A 15,606-nucleotide genomic window follows, 5' to 3' on the forward strand; every position below is an offset into this window, starting at 1 on the left:
ACTTGTAACAGCAGGAAAACGTGTCCCTCCTGAAGACACAGGGCATGGGCCGACATCCGGAGAACCCGGATTCAAACAGCCCGCAACAAGAAGGAAAATTCCAGTATTTGACGGGTGTGGGTGATCTTCAATTTAGGCTGGGGAGTTTTCTGTGTCAAGTACTATCCGATGGCAAATGTACTCTGTACTTTGAAATGCCTGCATGTCCGCAGTGAAATTATGCCAATTTTTTTCCCTAACTCTAAACTTCATTAAGTTGATGCCTGCTTGTATAGCGCTAAGTCTGTGAGGCTCATGTTTTTCTGAAGTAACATTTTCCTGTACAGTCTATTTTCTATTACAATGACTGGATTGTAGAGCTGAAATGAATGTCAGAATTGTTTGCTAGATACATTACCAGATACCTTCTTTTCTGAGGCCCAGAAAGAGAAATTAGGTTTGCAGAGATCATTTTTGGTTTTCTGAAGCAAAGGTTTCATATCATATAAAACATTTCCAGACAGTGATTTACATTATGCATTTTGCTCACTAGGTATACTCCCACGCTTATTTATACAAGAGAATTTCCACCTCAAATTGCCACATATTTGTCCTGCGGATTTTGAAAATTACATTGAGAGAAAATAAAAACATTTGGAAATAACCCTTCTACAAAGCCAAAAGGTTTTGTGAATAGTGCACCAGCTTTAAGTCTGTGAGAAGGTGGAGTTACTCATGAGCCAGGGGACGTGAGGATGCAGGAGGCCAGCGTGGTACCCTGTATCCAAGAATGGTCAGCAGAAACGAGAGGAAACCAGGAGAGCTGAGAAGTGTCCTGCCCTGGTCAGCATGCCAATGGGGGTGCCAAGGGGCAGAAACCAGGCCCAGCCATGTCACACCAACCCTGTGCTGTTCATCCCTGTCACCCACATGGTTCATTCCTCACAAGCACCTGGGTGCCATGATTTCTAAGGAGGATCAGCTCCTCTGTTTGCTATTCCCAGCCAGACAGTGAGAAACATGTCAAACATATATATACATTTTTACATATGCATATAAAATTGTATGGGCATGGAGGAAGTTTATGTTATGGCAGTTAGATTAAGCCATCCCCCTTTAGCCTGCGGGAATCCTGCAGCACAAATGTCTCATTTGAGTGTAAAATACTCCTTCACTCCTAACAGGGAAGCCTCTGACTCTTCTGCTCTGCCAGAGAAGGCGGAAAAGTTTGGGGGCTCTCTTCTCCCAGTGGCACGAGGTGTCAGTCCCATAGCTCGGGACATCCCTGACCCAGGCATTGAGTTTCTTGCTGTGTGCTCCTCTGCAACCCATCCAGATCCCCATGGATATCAAATACCAAATGTCTTGTCTCCACACCAAAATGTCTTGCTATGGTTCTAGGGTAAGACTACAAGCGGGCTTAAATGTATACCGTAAAGCAGGCTTAAATGTATGTAGTATTTCTCTAAGGATGTCTGCAGGAAATAATTCTCCTGAAGGGTACATATTTGGTGAACCAAAGCTGCTTTTCTCTGAAGTCAAGAAGCTAGAGACTAAGGAACCAAGGGGGAAAAATGCTAGGTTCCTGCTAAAATCCAAGGGGATTTTGGCACCGGCTTCTATAGGAAATGTCTCTCACTTGTTGTAGTGAGCTATAACTGGAGGAAAGCTTGAAAGATAATCCTTCAGATTCAGTCAAGGAGACCATGTGTGTGGGTGTGTTTATGGCTATAATTTATCACTCTGTGGTGGAGACCCAGAAGTCCACCAGAGAGAGAAAGGCCCTCCTGTTTGAGGCAGGCCACATGTTTTTCCTGGAGAGCAGCAAGAGGGATCAACGAACCCACAGGAGAGCAGATCTACCGCGCAGCTGAGCTGTGAAGCTTGGAGGATGCTTCTTCTTGCAGTCCCTTTTACAAGTTCTACTTTGAGCTACGTGTGGTCCAGCCCTGACTTCAGTTCCCAGTACAGCATTACTTCCTTGGTTAAAAAGACCTTTTTTTGGGAAGAACCCTAGCAGTTTCTTCCTCACAGCCAGCATTACCTTACCTTACATGCCCTCTTGAAATGTATTGAACTAATTGATGAGGTTTTAAAAATATCTATCTGGAATGCAATATATTTGTTCAATAAGTCTCTATCTTCTCTGTGAGAAAAAATTAACATCATTAATCCTACTTTACAGACTGGGAAGCTGAAACACAAAGAGGCAGAATAAACCAACAGAGACAGTCAGAGCACAGAATATAACGAGGTTCCTCATGTCCAGCACAGGTCACGCAGCTGGAGCCTATCTCGGTGGCCAAAGCCCAGCTCCCAAACAACCTTATTCCAAAAAACCTGACCTTACATCTCAGGCTAGTTTAGCAAAATAAAGCACAGATATCAAAGGCCAAATTCCAACCTCATTCAAACATACTCATCTGTGTGTTCATACAACAGAGGCTAACACTTGCCACGATTTTTATGGGAGATATTTTTTACCATAGGATTTGTGGCATGCAAAGGCATGACTTCTCATGCAGTTTCAATAATTGTGTTATATTTAACAGTACCAAATAAAAACATAGCAGTTGGATCAATATTATATTCATATTTTATTCCATAAATAAACTCCATTGGTTTGTAAGCTGGTTGTTTTTACTTCCAAAATGTACAAATAAAGATTTAAATATTTTGGGGGGAAATGTTACAGATGGTTTTAGTTCTGCAGTTTTGATGCAAACATACTCCTTGGCACCACTTCTTAATATGCCTTTTCTATAAATACTTAATGCTCACAGAAGTGGAGTAAAATATATATTACAGTGAAAAACATGAAAACCAGTGTTATAATCAAATTTTAAAATATTGCTCTTTAACAGGTAAGCTTGCTACGTAGATTCACTATATAAACAGGAATAGAGTTCTTCATAGAGCTAAAATATTGGTCCCTTTTGGTATGTTAAGTATTAATGTGAAACTGCTGCTGCTGTGATTATGTGGTAATGCTATTTCAGCTAGTTTCTAAACATAACAAATAATGATATTCATTTTTCTTTACTTCAAGGATTTAACTCACAGGAAATCAATTAATAGAATACTTCAGAGAAATAAGTTTTCCAGGTCTTATAAACCCAGTTCTGTTGCTACAGAGGCGAATACTTTTTAAAAGATTAAGATAAATAATACCACTGTAATTCAGTATTTGCATTAAAAATTCTTAAAATTATTTCCTCTGGGTAACCTGACCAAAAGGCGATGCTCTGAAATAGCTGTGTTCCCTTTTAGGCTATTTTTGATCACTTGAAAGTTGCCTTAAGATTTCAATTGAAATATAAATGATCTTTCTTTTATATAAAGAGCCAAAGATAAGAAAAATACTTCCAGGTAATTGAAACAACAGTAAATTTTATGGCTTATCTAGCAGTCGAAGGCATTCAAGATCCAATTAGGATGATGGGCAGGAGAATCCTTTGTCACTCTGTGTTTCTTTGAAGGAGCTGGTCCAGTAATTGCTATGAAAAAAAAAAACCAAACTAGCCTTAAGATACTGTTAAAATATGAGGTGCCTATAACTGTAGAAATTTTCAGCGATACTGTAGGTGAGGTGGTGGTATTAGCATTCTCAGACCTCGAATCTACCAGCTACATTGTGCAAAAATAAAAAAAGAAAAAGAAGAAAAAGTGCTGAAAGCTTTTCCATCTTGGACAGGAAGGGTGTCATTACATGGAGGAATAGTGCACTTAAACAAGGAAAAACTGGTACTTGCGTGCAGCATGGAGCAGATTGCCTGGGAATGCCTCAGATCTGCACCTGGATTAACTGCGCTAACCCAGCTTTGTACCATCTAACTAATTACTCATTTTTAAAACAAAAAAGTCTTGCGTGCTTATTCCAACTCAAGGTTCAGCTGTTAATTTAAGTTTAAAGAAGCACCTAACCCCAGGGACAAGATTTAAAGAACATCCTTTGCTCTCAGGGTTTGCACAGGGTTAGCACAGGCTCTCCCGGCAGGGGCTGCCTCTACGGACTCTATCTCAGGCAAAGAAGGGTTACAAAGCTGTCCTTCACATTCAGAGTAAATCATTACCTTTTTAAAAATCTCAACACGCAGTCTGTTACTCTGGATGATGATCCGTTTCTGTTTTTCTTCTTGTTTCTTTTTTACTTCAGGTAAATTGTCATAAATCCTGGAATGAATTTAGAAAGTTAACTTCACACATCACCCCCGGGACTCGCAAATAATTTGTTTTTCCTACAGGAAATGTTTGCCTTCAATGCAATACTTGTCATTAATGGGCATCTCTAAGTACTTGTATTAGATTTATGGCACGGTAATTATAAATTATTAACAATAATGTTTTTATATATAATCTGACTTGTTGAAAATGCTTCTAATAACTAAAATGTTTAAAAAGTAAAGAGAGGGACAGGATTGGGTTATCTCAATGTAGCAGCATAATTCTGGTGTAGCTTCTAATGAGCTCAGTAGAGTTGGTTTCAATTTATAGAACATAATTCAAACCAGAATTCAGCCTCTATGCTTTTTAAATATATTTATGTTACAAAATTAATATCAAGCAATTATTTTCAAGTATTTTTTTCTAAAATATAAGAAAACCATCATTAGACTGCAGACTGTTAACATTGTCATTAGGAACTCTTTCTATCAAGAAGAACATAATCTGTCATTTTAAAAATAATGTAAGTTTCCCTCAAAAAAGTGACTTCTGGCCTGATCTTCTTCCATTGAAATCAGTGATAAAATTCCCAGGGGGCTGAAAAGAACGTGGGACCTTCTTTTGCAGTGGTCCGATTCTTTGCACGCATACAATGACTGTTCTGATTTTTCCTCCTACTATTTTGCAACACTGAGTTCTTGAAGCAGCCTGTTTTGGCTTGCGCTCAGTCAGGAGATTGTGTTTTGGAGAAGAGAAATGGGACACATCTTGAGCACTCTTAAAAATAAGGTGAATTCTGCATGGTAGCCATTTGCAGCTTTCCTTGCTGTAAGCGATGGCACGAAGTGCAATGCAGTTAAAGGTCAGACACCACATTTCTAACGGTTTGATGTAATTTCCACGCTACATGCCATAATCAGGATGAGAAAAAAAAAAACCCCAAAGTGACTGTACTGCTTACATTTCTGAAGGTGCAGCATGAGGTACCTCTCAGGAATGCAGCTTTCACACTGCAGGTACCCCATGCCATCTGAAACCACTAGAAAAAGGATGCTGAAAGGGCAAGGCTGACCCAAATGTATCAAACTGATACAGTTGGAAGAGAAACATGAGCACTGCACAGAAGGATGGCAAGCAGCGTGACAGAGCAACCCTACAGCGTATGAAGATGATGTGGAAATACACTGCCTTAGGCGTGAGATGGCAGTGATTTGCAGTGAACTCTAAACCCAAGTGAATTGTACCTTTTAGATCTCATATGCATCTCCTTCTCTGGAATGAATCTTTCTTTTGGTTTGAAGAGGTTATCTAGCAGAAGGAAAATATAGTTAATATTTGAGGAATATGCATTTACTGAAATTTTAAATGTCATGCTCCATGTAGTCATGATATGATATTTCTGATTAAATTTTTGATGGCTTAAGGCCGGATCCAAATCTCCCCAGGTCAACGGAAAGGCATTTAACAACTTTGTCTGGAGCTGAATTGGTTCTGGAAGCTGCTCTACAGAAAGGGAAGGATGGATAAGACTCCCAGCAACCACCTTCCTTGCAGAGTTCATTTATTTTAAATGCACATGACTTTGTCATTGTCACATGCAGCTGTGTACGTCTTCTACTCACATCAAGAACCAGCGATGTTTTCTGCTACATCAAGTGATCTTTTTTCCCCACATGCTCACACAGGCAATTGCACCAGCATACACTGACCACATCTGATGTGTGTTGGCAACCTGGCCTGGTACGACCATTCTGAATCAGTTTACTCCTGTTTTGCAGGGCGGTGAACAATTATGCCAAGCATTAGGAGGAGGAAAATTATATTAATCTTTACTGATCAAGTATAAAGATATCTGTGATAATTCCAATCAACATTTCCCTGGACACGGGAAAGTGATTACCAATCTTAGCAGTCAGTGTGTCTCAGGAATAGGTGATTTTAACACCTTCCTTGCAAAAATTGTTTCTGAATGGGAAGGGATGGTGTTCATACAAGCTGGGCAGACATAAAATCATAGAATCATTAAGGTTGGAAAACATGTCTAAGATCATCAAGTCCAGCTGTCAGCCCAACACCTCCAGGCCTCCTAAACCATGGCCCCAAGTGCCACGTCTACACGGTGTTTGAACCCCTCCCCAGGGACGGTGACTCCCCCACCTCTCTGGGCAGCCTGTGCCAGGGCCTGACCGCTCTGGCAGGGAAGACATTTCCCCTCATATCCAACCTAAACCTCCCCTGACGCAGCCTGAGGCCGTTCCCTCTCGTCCTGTCACCAGTTACCTGACAGAAGAGGCCAACCCCCCCCTCACTCCAGCCCCTCTCAGGCAGCTGCAGAGAGCGAGAAGGGCTCCCCTCAGCCCCCTCTTCTCCAGGCTAAACCCCCCCAGCCCCCTCAGCCGCCCCCAGCACACTTGTGCTCCAGACCCTGCCCCAGCCCCGCTGCCCTTCTCTGGACACGCTCCAGCCCCTCCAGGCCCTTCTTGTCCCGAGGGGCCCAAACCTGAGCCCAGCATTCGAGCTGGGGCCTCCCCAGTGCCGAGCACAGGGGCCCCATCCCTGCCCGGCTCCTGCTGGCCACACCAGTGCTGACACAAGCCCGGGGGCTGGTGGCCTCCTTGGCCACCCGGGCACTGCTGGCTCATGCCCAGCCGGCTGTCAGCCAGCACCCCCAGGGCCTTCTCCGCCGGGCACTTCCCAGCCCCTCTGTCCCAGGCCTGGGGCGATGCCTGGGGTTGTGACCCAAGGGCAGGGCCCGGCACTGGGCCTTGTTAAACCTCATACAGTTGGCCTCGGCCCATCAATCCAGCCTGCCCAATCTCTCTGCAGAGCCTTCCTGCCCTCCAGCAGATCAGCACTCCTGCCCAACTTGGTGTCATCTGCAAACTTACTGAGGGTGCACCCGATCCCCGACAGTAAATATGCAATCAGAACTGATTCTTGATGAAGGAAACTATGTCTAACCACGTTTATCAGGGAGAGGAGGAAGAAGAGGACTGCTGCCTGCGCAGCTATGTCATTTAGATTTACACCAAGAGGATGAAAGAAAAAGTGGGGAGTCAGGGGCAGGGTCACCCCTCTGTATGGCAGGACACATCCAAAGGAGGGGAAGGACCATCCCTGTGGTGCATGAGCTGCCGCCCTGATGCATACAGGCAACGTGGATAGTTGTAATTTGAAATTCTCAGTTCAGGTGAACGAAAGAAATGGTTTTACATTCTGGTCTCTGAAAACAAGGACAACCGGAGCATTGCCTATGCCCAGCCAGGCCCAGGCAGTTTCCCCGGGGCACTGAGGACAGGGGTATGATGCCCTGTGTAGTCACAGTAATCTGAACATCAAAGGTATTTGCCAGTATCTTTGCAGAGCATGTTTATAAGATAAATATGGGTGCAAACTTTTTAATGCTTCAATTTTCCAAGGAAGTTTAGAAGACATAATATATATCACAGCAGGGACCACGTCGGCCTTTCTGCCATCTCACTGAAGAGACAAAATACAATAATCAGGGCAGAGAAGTAAATACAGAGAATAATTTGTTCCAGAACTGCCCAGTGCAGATGCTGGCCCTGAGCAGACCCAGCAACCACTGCCCAAAGACAGACCCCTTCCCCACCAGGTTTGCTTCCCCACTGTTTAAGACACCAAATGTTTCACAGGGATATATTTGGGAGATGTCTTAGCAACCAAACAGCCCCAAGCAGCTTACGGGGCTACACCTTGAGGCAAAGTTGTACTCAGATTATTCTGTTTCTCAGGAAAATGCTACATGTCCTTTAAGATCACTGTTGTATTTCAACGTGAAAATAAAAGGGAGTTTTGCAGCAGTTCCCATTCTGAACTGGTACGGTTTTCAAAACACAAACTGAGAAAGGAGGGGAGGCTGCAAAGCCTTCTCTGCCTGAGGACTTACTTTTCTCCACTCAGCGCTTGTCTACACTTAATCATGCTTATTAAATCTTCAGTACACACAAGCAACATGCTCAATTTGCTAGAAAAATGTAATTTACCTTTTATTTATGAGTGGTTTTATGTTAATTTACATGTTCATTAACTTAGAAGGAATAAGCACTTTGATGCTAGTACTGTCCAAATAACCCTGAAACCTAAGGGAGCAGATTGCTTGTGACCCAGGTGGTCCTGGCGAAGGATCAGGGTCCAGGGTCATTGATTTTCTGGGACCAGTGTGGAACCCAGCACACTTCAGAGCAGCCTCAGCATATTCTCTTGCTGCTCGAGGTTGCACACCTTATTCTGATGGCTCAGGAATGCAGGATTCATCCCCTCCCACAAGGCATGTCCTCTAACCCGGAGAACGGCATAGGATCAGTCTGAAAATGTATAAAGCCATCACTATGGGTTCTCTGCAGTGCTAAAATGAAAATAAGAGGCACTTAATGCTGCACAGCAAATTCAGGCATCTTTTTTGTCTGTGTGGTAATACGGTCCTCAGTATGAGATGCCTGATGTCACAGACAGTTCCTCATGTCTTGCCCTGTCCTTGGGCACAGACAAGCATCTGAGGGCACTGGAAATAACACCCCAGCAGAAACCTGCACTACCTGCACCAAGCCCTCGCACGGTAAGTCAAGGCGGACCTCCTGCACTATGTGATACGATCAGGCAACACGACTGGCAAGCACCGAAGACAAGGTTTATATCCTTTGCACTGAGTAACATCTGCTCAAATATATGAACTTTTATTCCAGGAATTCTCAGATGTAGGATTTCTGAAACAAACCTAATTGTTTTAGGCAGCCCCTCCTTTTTTCCTAAATAAAAGCTGCTAATGACACATATGCATTTCCAGACCTCTGTGCATAGCCACCAGAACCTGCAAGGGATGAAAAACCCAGCTGGGGATCTGCAGGCCCGTGACCTATCTTGTAAACAGCGTGACAAGCTAAACTGTATTTTTTTCTACAAGACGCTAAGACAGGCTGGCCTCTGTGTTCAAGTCGGTGGGAAGCACCGCAGAGGCTGAGCGCTGTGCGGGTGCTGGAGGGTACGGCTGTTCCTCCAGAATAATCCTCTCCTCATGGCACAGAAACAGTCTTGAAGGGAATCAGACCCATCGCTGCCCACGATTCTGCCTGGAACTATGTGTGTGGCTGTGCCGGTGGCTTTGAAGGGAAGGATTAAAAAGAGAGCTTAGGGAAAATCCTCCATGAAAAAAAAAAAATCTTGGTTAGGAAAATACCCTTTGTGAGGCAGCTTGGAGTCAAAAGGTTAACACTTAGGGGTAAACATTCATGTAGTATCTCTCAGCTCACTCTCAGGTCACTATGTATAAGAAAAAAATCTCATGCAAGAATCAGACAGAAATAAGGCTAAACCTTGATGGATTTTAGGATTAGAATTCAAAAGTTAACTGAAAAAATAATAAAAGTTGGCATAAATGAGAAAATAAAAATCATACGTGCATTTAAATGTTTGTTAATATTCCATAATGAGAGGACAGTATTTCAAAGTCGAAGAGCAGCACACATTCAGAGCTATAATAACATGCCAAACACATCATGAAGACCTGAATTAACATTCTTTCCTACCAAGCAAAGATCAAAGTAGGGCCTAAGGTGGACAATTACCCAGGTTGATAGTCTTCTAAATTGCATTTTATCAAAGTTCCTTATCAAATTTCATAGCCTTGCATTACTTTTGGAGAAAACTGTTCTGAAGGATAGAAAAGAAGGTATTTCAAAGCAGATATTCCCAGCATTTCCAGTGATGCACCGTGGTTAAAAAAAGTATAGACAGATAGGAATGAAACACTTCACTGGCATTTTATTCCAACCTTGTGAAACTACTGAGCTTCTGGTATTTACACCAACAGCGTGTACAACAGTGGTCTGACGTCCATAGTGGGAGAAAGAGGTCACTTCAGCAAGTTGTAAACGAAGGTAAATGGGTCATCACTGTAATATATTTTAACTAATGCTGAACTGCACCTCAGACAGGACGAATAACTTTTCTGCTCGGGAAGTTAGTAAATGTTTAGACAGAGAACAGATAAAATGATCGTGTTGGAACCATCCCCTGACTTCCTATTTACCACTAAATCACTGAAACTTAAAAAAGAAAAAGACTGGCAAAATTTCTCAAAGGCCAAGCTCTGCCTGTCAGAATACACATACATTTTCTCCTGACATGAATGCAAATTCTCAAAGTTTGAGAATCTTGAGCTAGAAATGTGCCTTTGAGGATGTGTTGCCAGTCCCTGAAATGCAAAGCACTGATAGTGGTAGTTCTCTAATTAAACTGCTTTTTTTACTGAACTGAAAAAATAATTCACCAAAAGCCCATTCACCTAGAGAAGTGCTAAGATACAAAACATTTCTTAAACGCAGCTTTTTTAACTCAACAGTTCCCTAAAAAATAAATTAGCCTTGAATCTAAGATAAAAGTCAAGGTGGCATTCAGCTTAGCATGCCCCTAGCACTAGACTGGGAATTCATCCAGAGAATATAAACCAGTGCCTACACCCAGGGGTGCTGCCCAAACGTTTGCATGTTGTATTTCAATGACTTCATGCAATGAATTACTTCAGCTTCATTCAACCCATGAGCTTTTGGTACTTTTTACAAAAAATGCAGTAACTCATTAGAGTTGAAGGTTGGGTGGTAAGACTGCCTGGGCTTTCTGCTCCTCTCAGAGAAATGCTGAAGCTCAGAAGTAGTCCTTCACCTGAGAGGACCCACAGGAAGGTGGCTCACGGCCTTTCTGGCTGTTCAGGCCTGTCCTACACTGTGGCTATTGAGACTTCTGATCCTCTTCAATATTTCAGTCCTAACAATGGAAAGCATCACAAGTATCTCTACAAAAGCTGTAAAGTTTACAGGTTTATGAAAAGGTTTTCATACTAAACTAAATTTGGGCATGATGGAGATTTCAGTCCCCTCTGTCCAAATGAACCTGAACAATTCATGGGTTTCATCCAGAAAAGAATTTCACCTGGCCTTCTTAAAGTAATCTTTGATTAGAGAATGTAGTCTTGAAAAGAATAACATTTATTTCAAAAAGCAGCAATTAATGAAGAAGGTATGACAGTTCTTGGTAAATACATCAAAAGATTAATTTATTCTTTGGTAAAATTTGCACCAGTTTCTTAATCCCCACTTCTTTAGATTCAGTTTCTAATAATAGGTGAAATCAGACCTTTTACTCCTGGATTAAAAAGCCTGTCATTAAAAATTCAGTTTTATATTTGGCTACTCTGAGACTCCAATGAAATTATCCCCCAGCGAATTGACTGAACTTCGTGAGTCACCTGTTATATGGCACATTGTTTCAATGCTGTCATCATCCACACAGAAAACCCTTCGTATCTGAAGATTTTCCAATTTATTGCCACCTTCCTTGCACTGCGGCTGGCTATCTCCCCCCTTCGCAAGGATGAGGGCACAGAGGGGACGTGCTGGTCACCTCATTCACTGCATCACCTCCTCCCTTGTCGTCACAGCAAGCCCAAGCATTGGGCTCCCAAGGGACCACGTCACCCACTGCCCGTGACCTGCAATGTGTTGCTGTGTTTAGCTGACTCATAGGCACTGCTTTAATGAATGTGATGAATAATAATAGAATAAAAATACGTCATTCGTCTTCCTAATTTAATTACCAGGCTGCAGATTTATCTCTCTTCAGAACTGTCAGCCTTAACCAAGAGCCCAGGTGCTGACAGGATCGGTGGCACTACTGCTAGCTATGAATTTCGATGGGGAAAGGAACCTGAGAAATGGCACACAAGCAGAGACAGGCTGGTGGCTGCAAACAACTCATTAACCACCAGCGGCATCTGAAGACCACGAGGATGCACGTTAGTGGCTGCAGGATTTGCTGGTTGCACCCTTACTGCGGATTCTCCGATTGCCGTTTTCTCCTCTCTCTACAGTCCAAGTAAAAACCTCCCTGGTGTAGAGCTTCAAGAAACCAGCCCTTTGAAAACACAAACAAACAAACAGCAATCCTTGCCCTCCAGGTTTTTGCAGTTACAATAAAGCTCTTTGGAAAGTTTTAGAAGCACGACTGAGGAGGTATAAACTTGTTTCCAAAATTTTACTAAGGATACAGGATTTGGATAGAAATCCAGAGAAACACAGCAGGCACCGTGGTGGGAGCTGAATGGTAACGTTCAACTTACACTGCCATTTCCAGTGAACCCCCATTCTCTCAAAGGGATGGAAAATGGAAGGTATGGAAAAACCATATGTGCCTAGAAATTTTTTTAAACCTCTGAAAGTGCTTGTGTACACTAAGATCACAAGGCTGTTCATTATGCAGATTTAAAGGCCTATAAACAGCTGGTAGTCCTGTCACTGAAGTAATTACATTACGGTTTTCGAGATTTAAATCCAGTTATTTGAACATTGTTTCTATTCAGTTCGTCACAGTGGGATCTCTAATTTGTTCGACATAGTCAACAGCAGAGTAGTCTATCTTGGACTAATTAGCACTCTCGAAATTTAGCAGTACACATTACACAGCACAAAGGCTAGCACGAGAGTTGCAGGTTCTCTGCCTTCAAAGTGCTCTTGTGACGATAAAAATCTTCTGCAGGATAAACATTTTCATTTTCCTAAGATTACTTTCAGCTTTTTGTAAAATCCTGCTCATGAATTACAATTAAAAATGGTAAACAACTCTGGGTTTTTTGAGGATGAGAAGGTAAATGGAAACTGCACAGATGTTGGTATTTATATGGAAATGATGTTGAATGCCAATTATTTCTTTCTCCTACAAGAAACTAAAGTTGTAACAACACTGTCAAAACATTGGAAAACTGTGCTAGCTAATAATTTTGTATTATCAGTAAAGACACTTTTGTGTGGTAGAATAAACTCAGGTGGAGAAAAATCTCTGAAGGTCATTGCTTTTTTCCTGGGTGAAAATTATTTTATCGAAATAAAAGCTGCAAGTCCAGAGTGGAGTGCATGTAACAAGGTTATTTCAGAGAGATATAATTGCAGCAAACCTGTCAAGTGCAGAGGGAAACATCTCGGGCTGCACTTTAAGCCCCATTTATGCCTGCATAAAAGCAGGCTGCCACCCACGGGGTTAGTCCCACCTCTCCCCGTCTGATGCCACCTTCCCGTGTGGGACTGGCTGTGCTCATGGGGAACTGGGCCAGGGAGTGTCGTATGGTGGTGGAAAACTAATCGGATAACTAATGTTATTGCAAGTACGCTGCAGCAACCTGCTCTGCGAGCATCTCGGGGCTGCACAGAGACGCTCTATGCCTGCCCAGCCACAAATGCACTTATAATCCATCCTTGGGGTCACTGTGTCGGGGTCAGTGGAAATTAAACTCATCAGCCAACCTGCTTTTACAAAAAAGACCATTGGAAAAACGTATGAGGGTGGGCTGGCAATGAGCCGTATGAACCTCAGAGCCATAAAGACCTCTACCTCCACAAATCCCAAAGACGTTCAGGCAAGAGAAAAAATGAGAAAGGAGGAAACTATCAGACTGAAAAAAGCAACCACAAGATCACACCCTGAAGCCTAGAGGTGCTGTGTACTTAAGCAAGTTTCCAGGTCATCATTTTACTCTCTTGGGTCCTTAATTTCAAATGTTGTTTCAATGAGTGTTGCTGTGAGAGAGCAGCCGGCTTCCCGAGACCAAGAAGCCTGCTGGTGGGTTGCATTTCACAGAGATTTTTTAACACTATCAGGGGAAAAGGAGAACTATTAGTACCAAATAAAATACCAACGGCTATGGGGACGTGGCAAAGGAACTGCCCTGCATGGACAGAAGTGCTTGGTGCCCAGTTCCCTTGGCTTCTAGTGACGGCTGAGCTCTAATATCTGTTTTGGCCTCTATGAGCGACTGCAACAGAAACTTCCAGATGACCGCAGGAATGTGCATGGTGACATAGGGCAGCTCTGTGATCTCTGCTGCTGCCCCGTGCACCCCCGGCAGCTGGACCGTACCCTGGAAAGCGATAACACAACACTGAGCCTCTGCCACCAGCCCCTGTCCCCCGCTTTGGTGTCACAGTCAGCTGCTCCCGGGCCACGACCAGCTCTCAACCAAGTATAGCCAGAGGTGGAGGTGGCATTCAGGAATTTCCCTCTTTGGACCTACAGACACACCTTTGGATATTTTTCCTTTATGGCCCCTTTGTGTTCTGCATAAATCCCAGGCTCTCTACCACTTGAAGAGCTGGCTTTGAAATACACAGCCAGGGATGAACCCTGCCACATTTCCTTTGCTTGGCCAGCTTTGGCTGGCAGGCAGCTTTTGGTGTCATCTGTGCATGGGTGCGGTACACGAGCAGCCTGGGAGCTCTCTTTGGGAAGGGCATGGTCTCATTACACCCATAAAAAAAGAAAGGCTGCTGCCAAGGGAGGCGATGCTGCTCTCCTCCCTCACCATCTCCCACCCTCCCTCTTGCCACCCTGTGCCAGGTCATCTGATCACACCACTGTTTGACAAGCTGGATCAGTCATTTGATCTGATAAAAACTCAAAGAGGGAATTCTAATTTAAAAAAAATAAGTTACAAAGCAGCTCCTGCTAGACCCAACTGAAATATGGGGGCATGGATGGGCCACACACAGTGACAGAGCGTGCGGTGAGGCTGCTGCTTGTGCCCACAGCCTCCCTTGCACCAGCTTATAATGTGAAACAGCATCCTCAGATCACTGGGATTTTGATGCCCACTTCCCACCTCAGCAAATGAAACTGTGCTTGCATCCCCTACCTGGACTACAGCTGCATTTGCATTTCTTTTTATTTTTTTCTAAAACATGAGACAAAGTCCTTCCTTGCTTTAAAAGAACATTTTGCATGCTAAAATGGCTTTTCCAGAAATACAGAATAATGATGACAACAAACGACAACTTGTCTTCCTTCCAGCTTTGGGGGCTGGCAGAAGGGAAGGAGAGGGCTGTGACCCCGGTGTCATCAGCAGAGACGTCGGGAGGGTGCGTGCAGCCAGCGCCCTCGGTGAGCGCACGGGGGGAAGCTCGTGTCTCTTCTGCAAGAGAGGTTGCAACCAGAAAGGTTTGGGAGCATCTGTAGGAAACAAAGATCCCCCACTCTGGGACTCATTAATGACACTAATCCTTCTGCACAGTAACATCTACCAGGAGAAATCCTAAAATACCAATTGTCAGGACTCAGAGCAAATAAAATATGCTCAGTACACTCCTACACAGCCCTCGGAACTGCAGCCTACACAGTTGTGCCTTATGAGGAATCCAGGATTTCCAATATTAATTACAGTTATGCTTAAATAACAGACCTGTGACACTTCTGCCATTATAAAAATACTAAGATCTCACAAACAGAAAATCACATGTGGCTATACAAAGGCAGATGAACTACAGAAACTAAAGATTCTCTTTAGACAAATTTATCTTTAATGACCAACCACTAAAAGAGGGAAATAGTAATTTACTTGAATAATTAATGAGTATATTTCAATATTATGCTTTTATTACTCATTAAATAAGCATAAAAATTAAT

At 43.1% G+C, this 15,606-nt stretch overlaps 1 protein-coding gene across 1 annotated transcript in view; it reads right to left on the bottom strand.

The window, feature by feature from the left end:
• Nucleotides 1-2,557: 2,557 nt before the first annotated feature.
• Nucleotides 2,558-15,606, bottom strand: part of C12H10orf90 (chromosome 12 C10orf90 homolog) — a 69,054-nt gene continuing 56,005 nt past the window's right edge. Inside the window, exons 7-9 of the mRNA XM_064464377.1 lie at nucleotides 5,388-5,451; nucleotides 4,053-4,152; nucleotides 2,558-3,476 (exon numbers count right to left, since the gene is read on the bottom strand). Coding sequence (XP_064320447.1) covers nucleotides 3,438-3,476; nucleotides 4,053-4,152; nucleotides 5,388-5,451 — 203 coding nt within the window. The 3' untranslated portion in view covers nucleotides 2,558-3,437. The remainder of the gene's footprint in view (nucleotides 3,477-4,052; nucleotides 4,153-5,387; nucleotides 5,452-15,606) is intronic.

Source organism: Phalacrocorax carbo, chromosome 12 (assembly GCF_963921805.1).
Source record: "Phalacrocorax carbo chromosome 12, bPhaCar2.1, whole genome shotgun sequence".
Taxonomy (NCBI): Eukaryota; Metazoa; Chordata; class Aves; order Suliformes; family Phalacrocoracidae; genus Phalacrocorax; species Phalacrocorax carbo.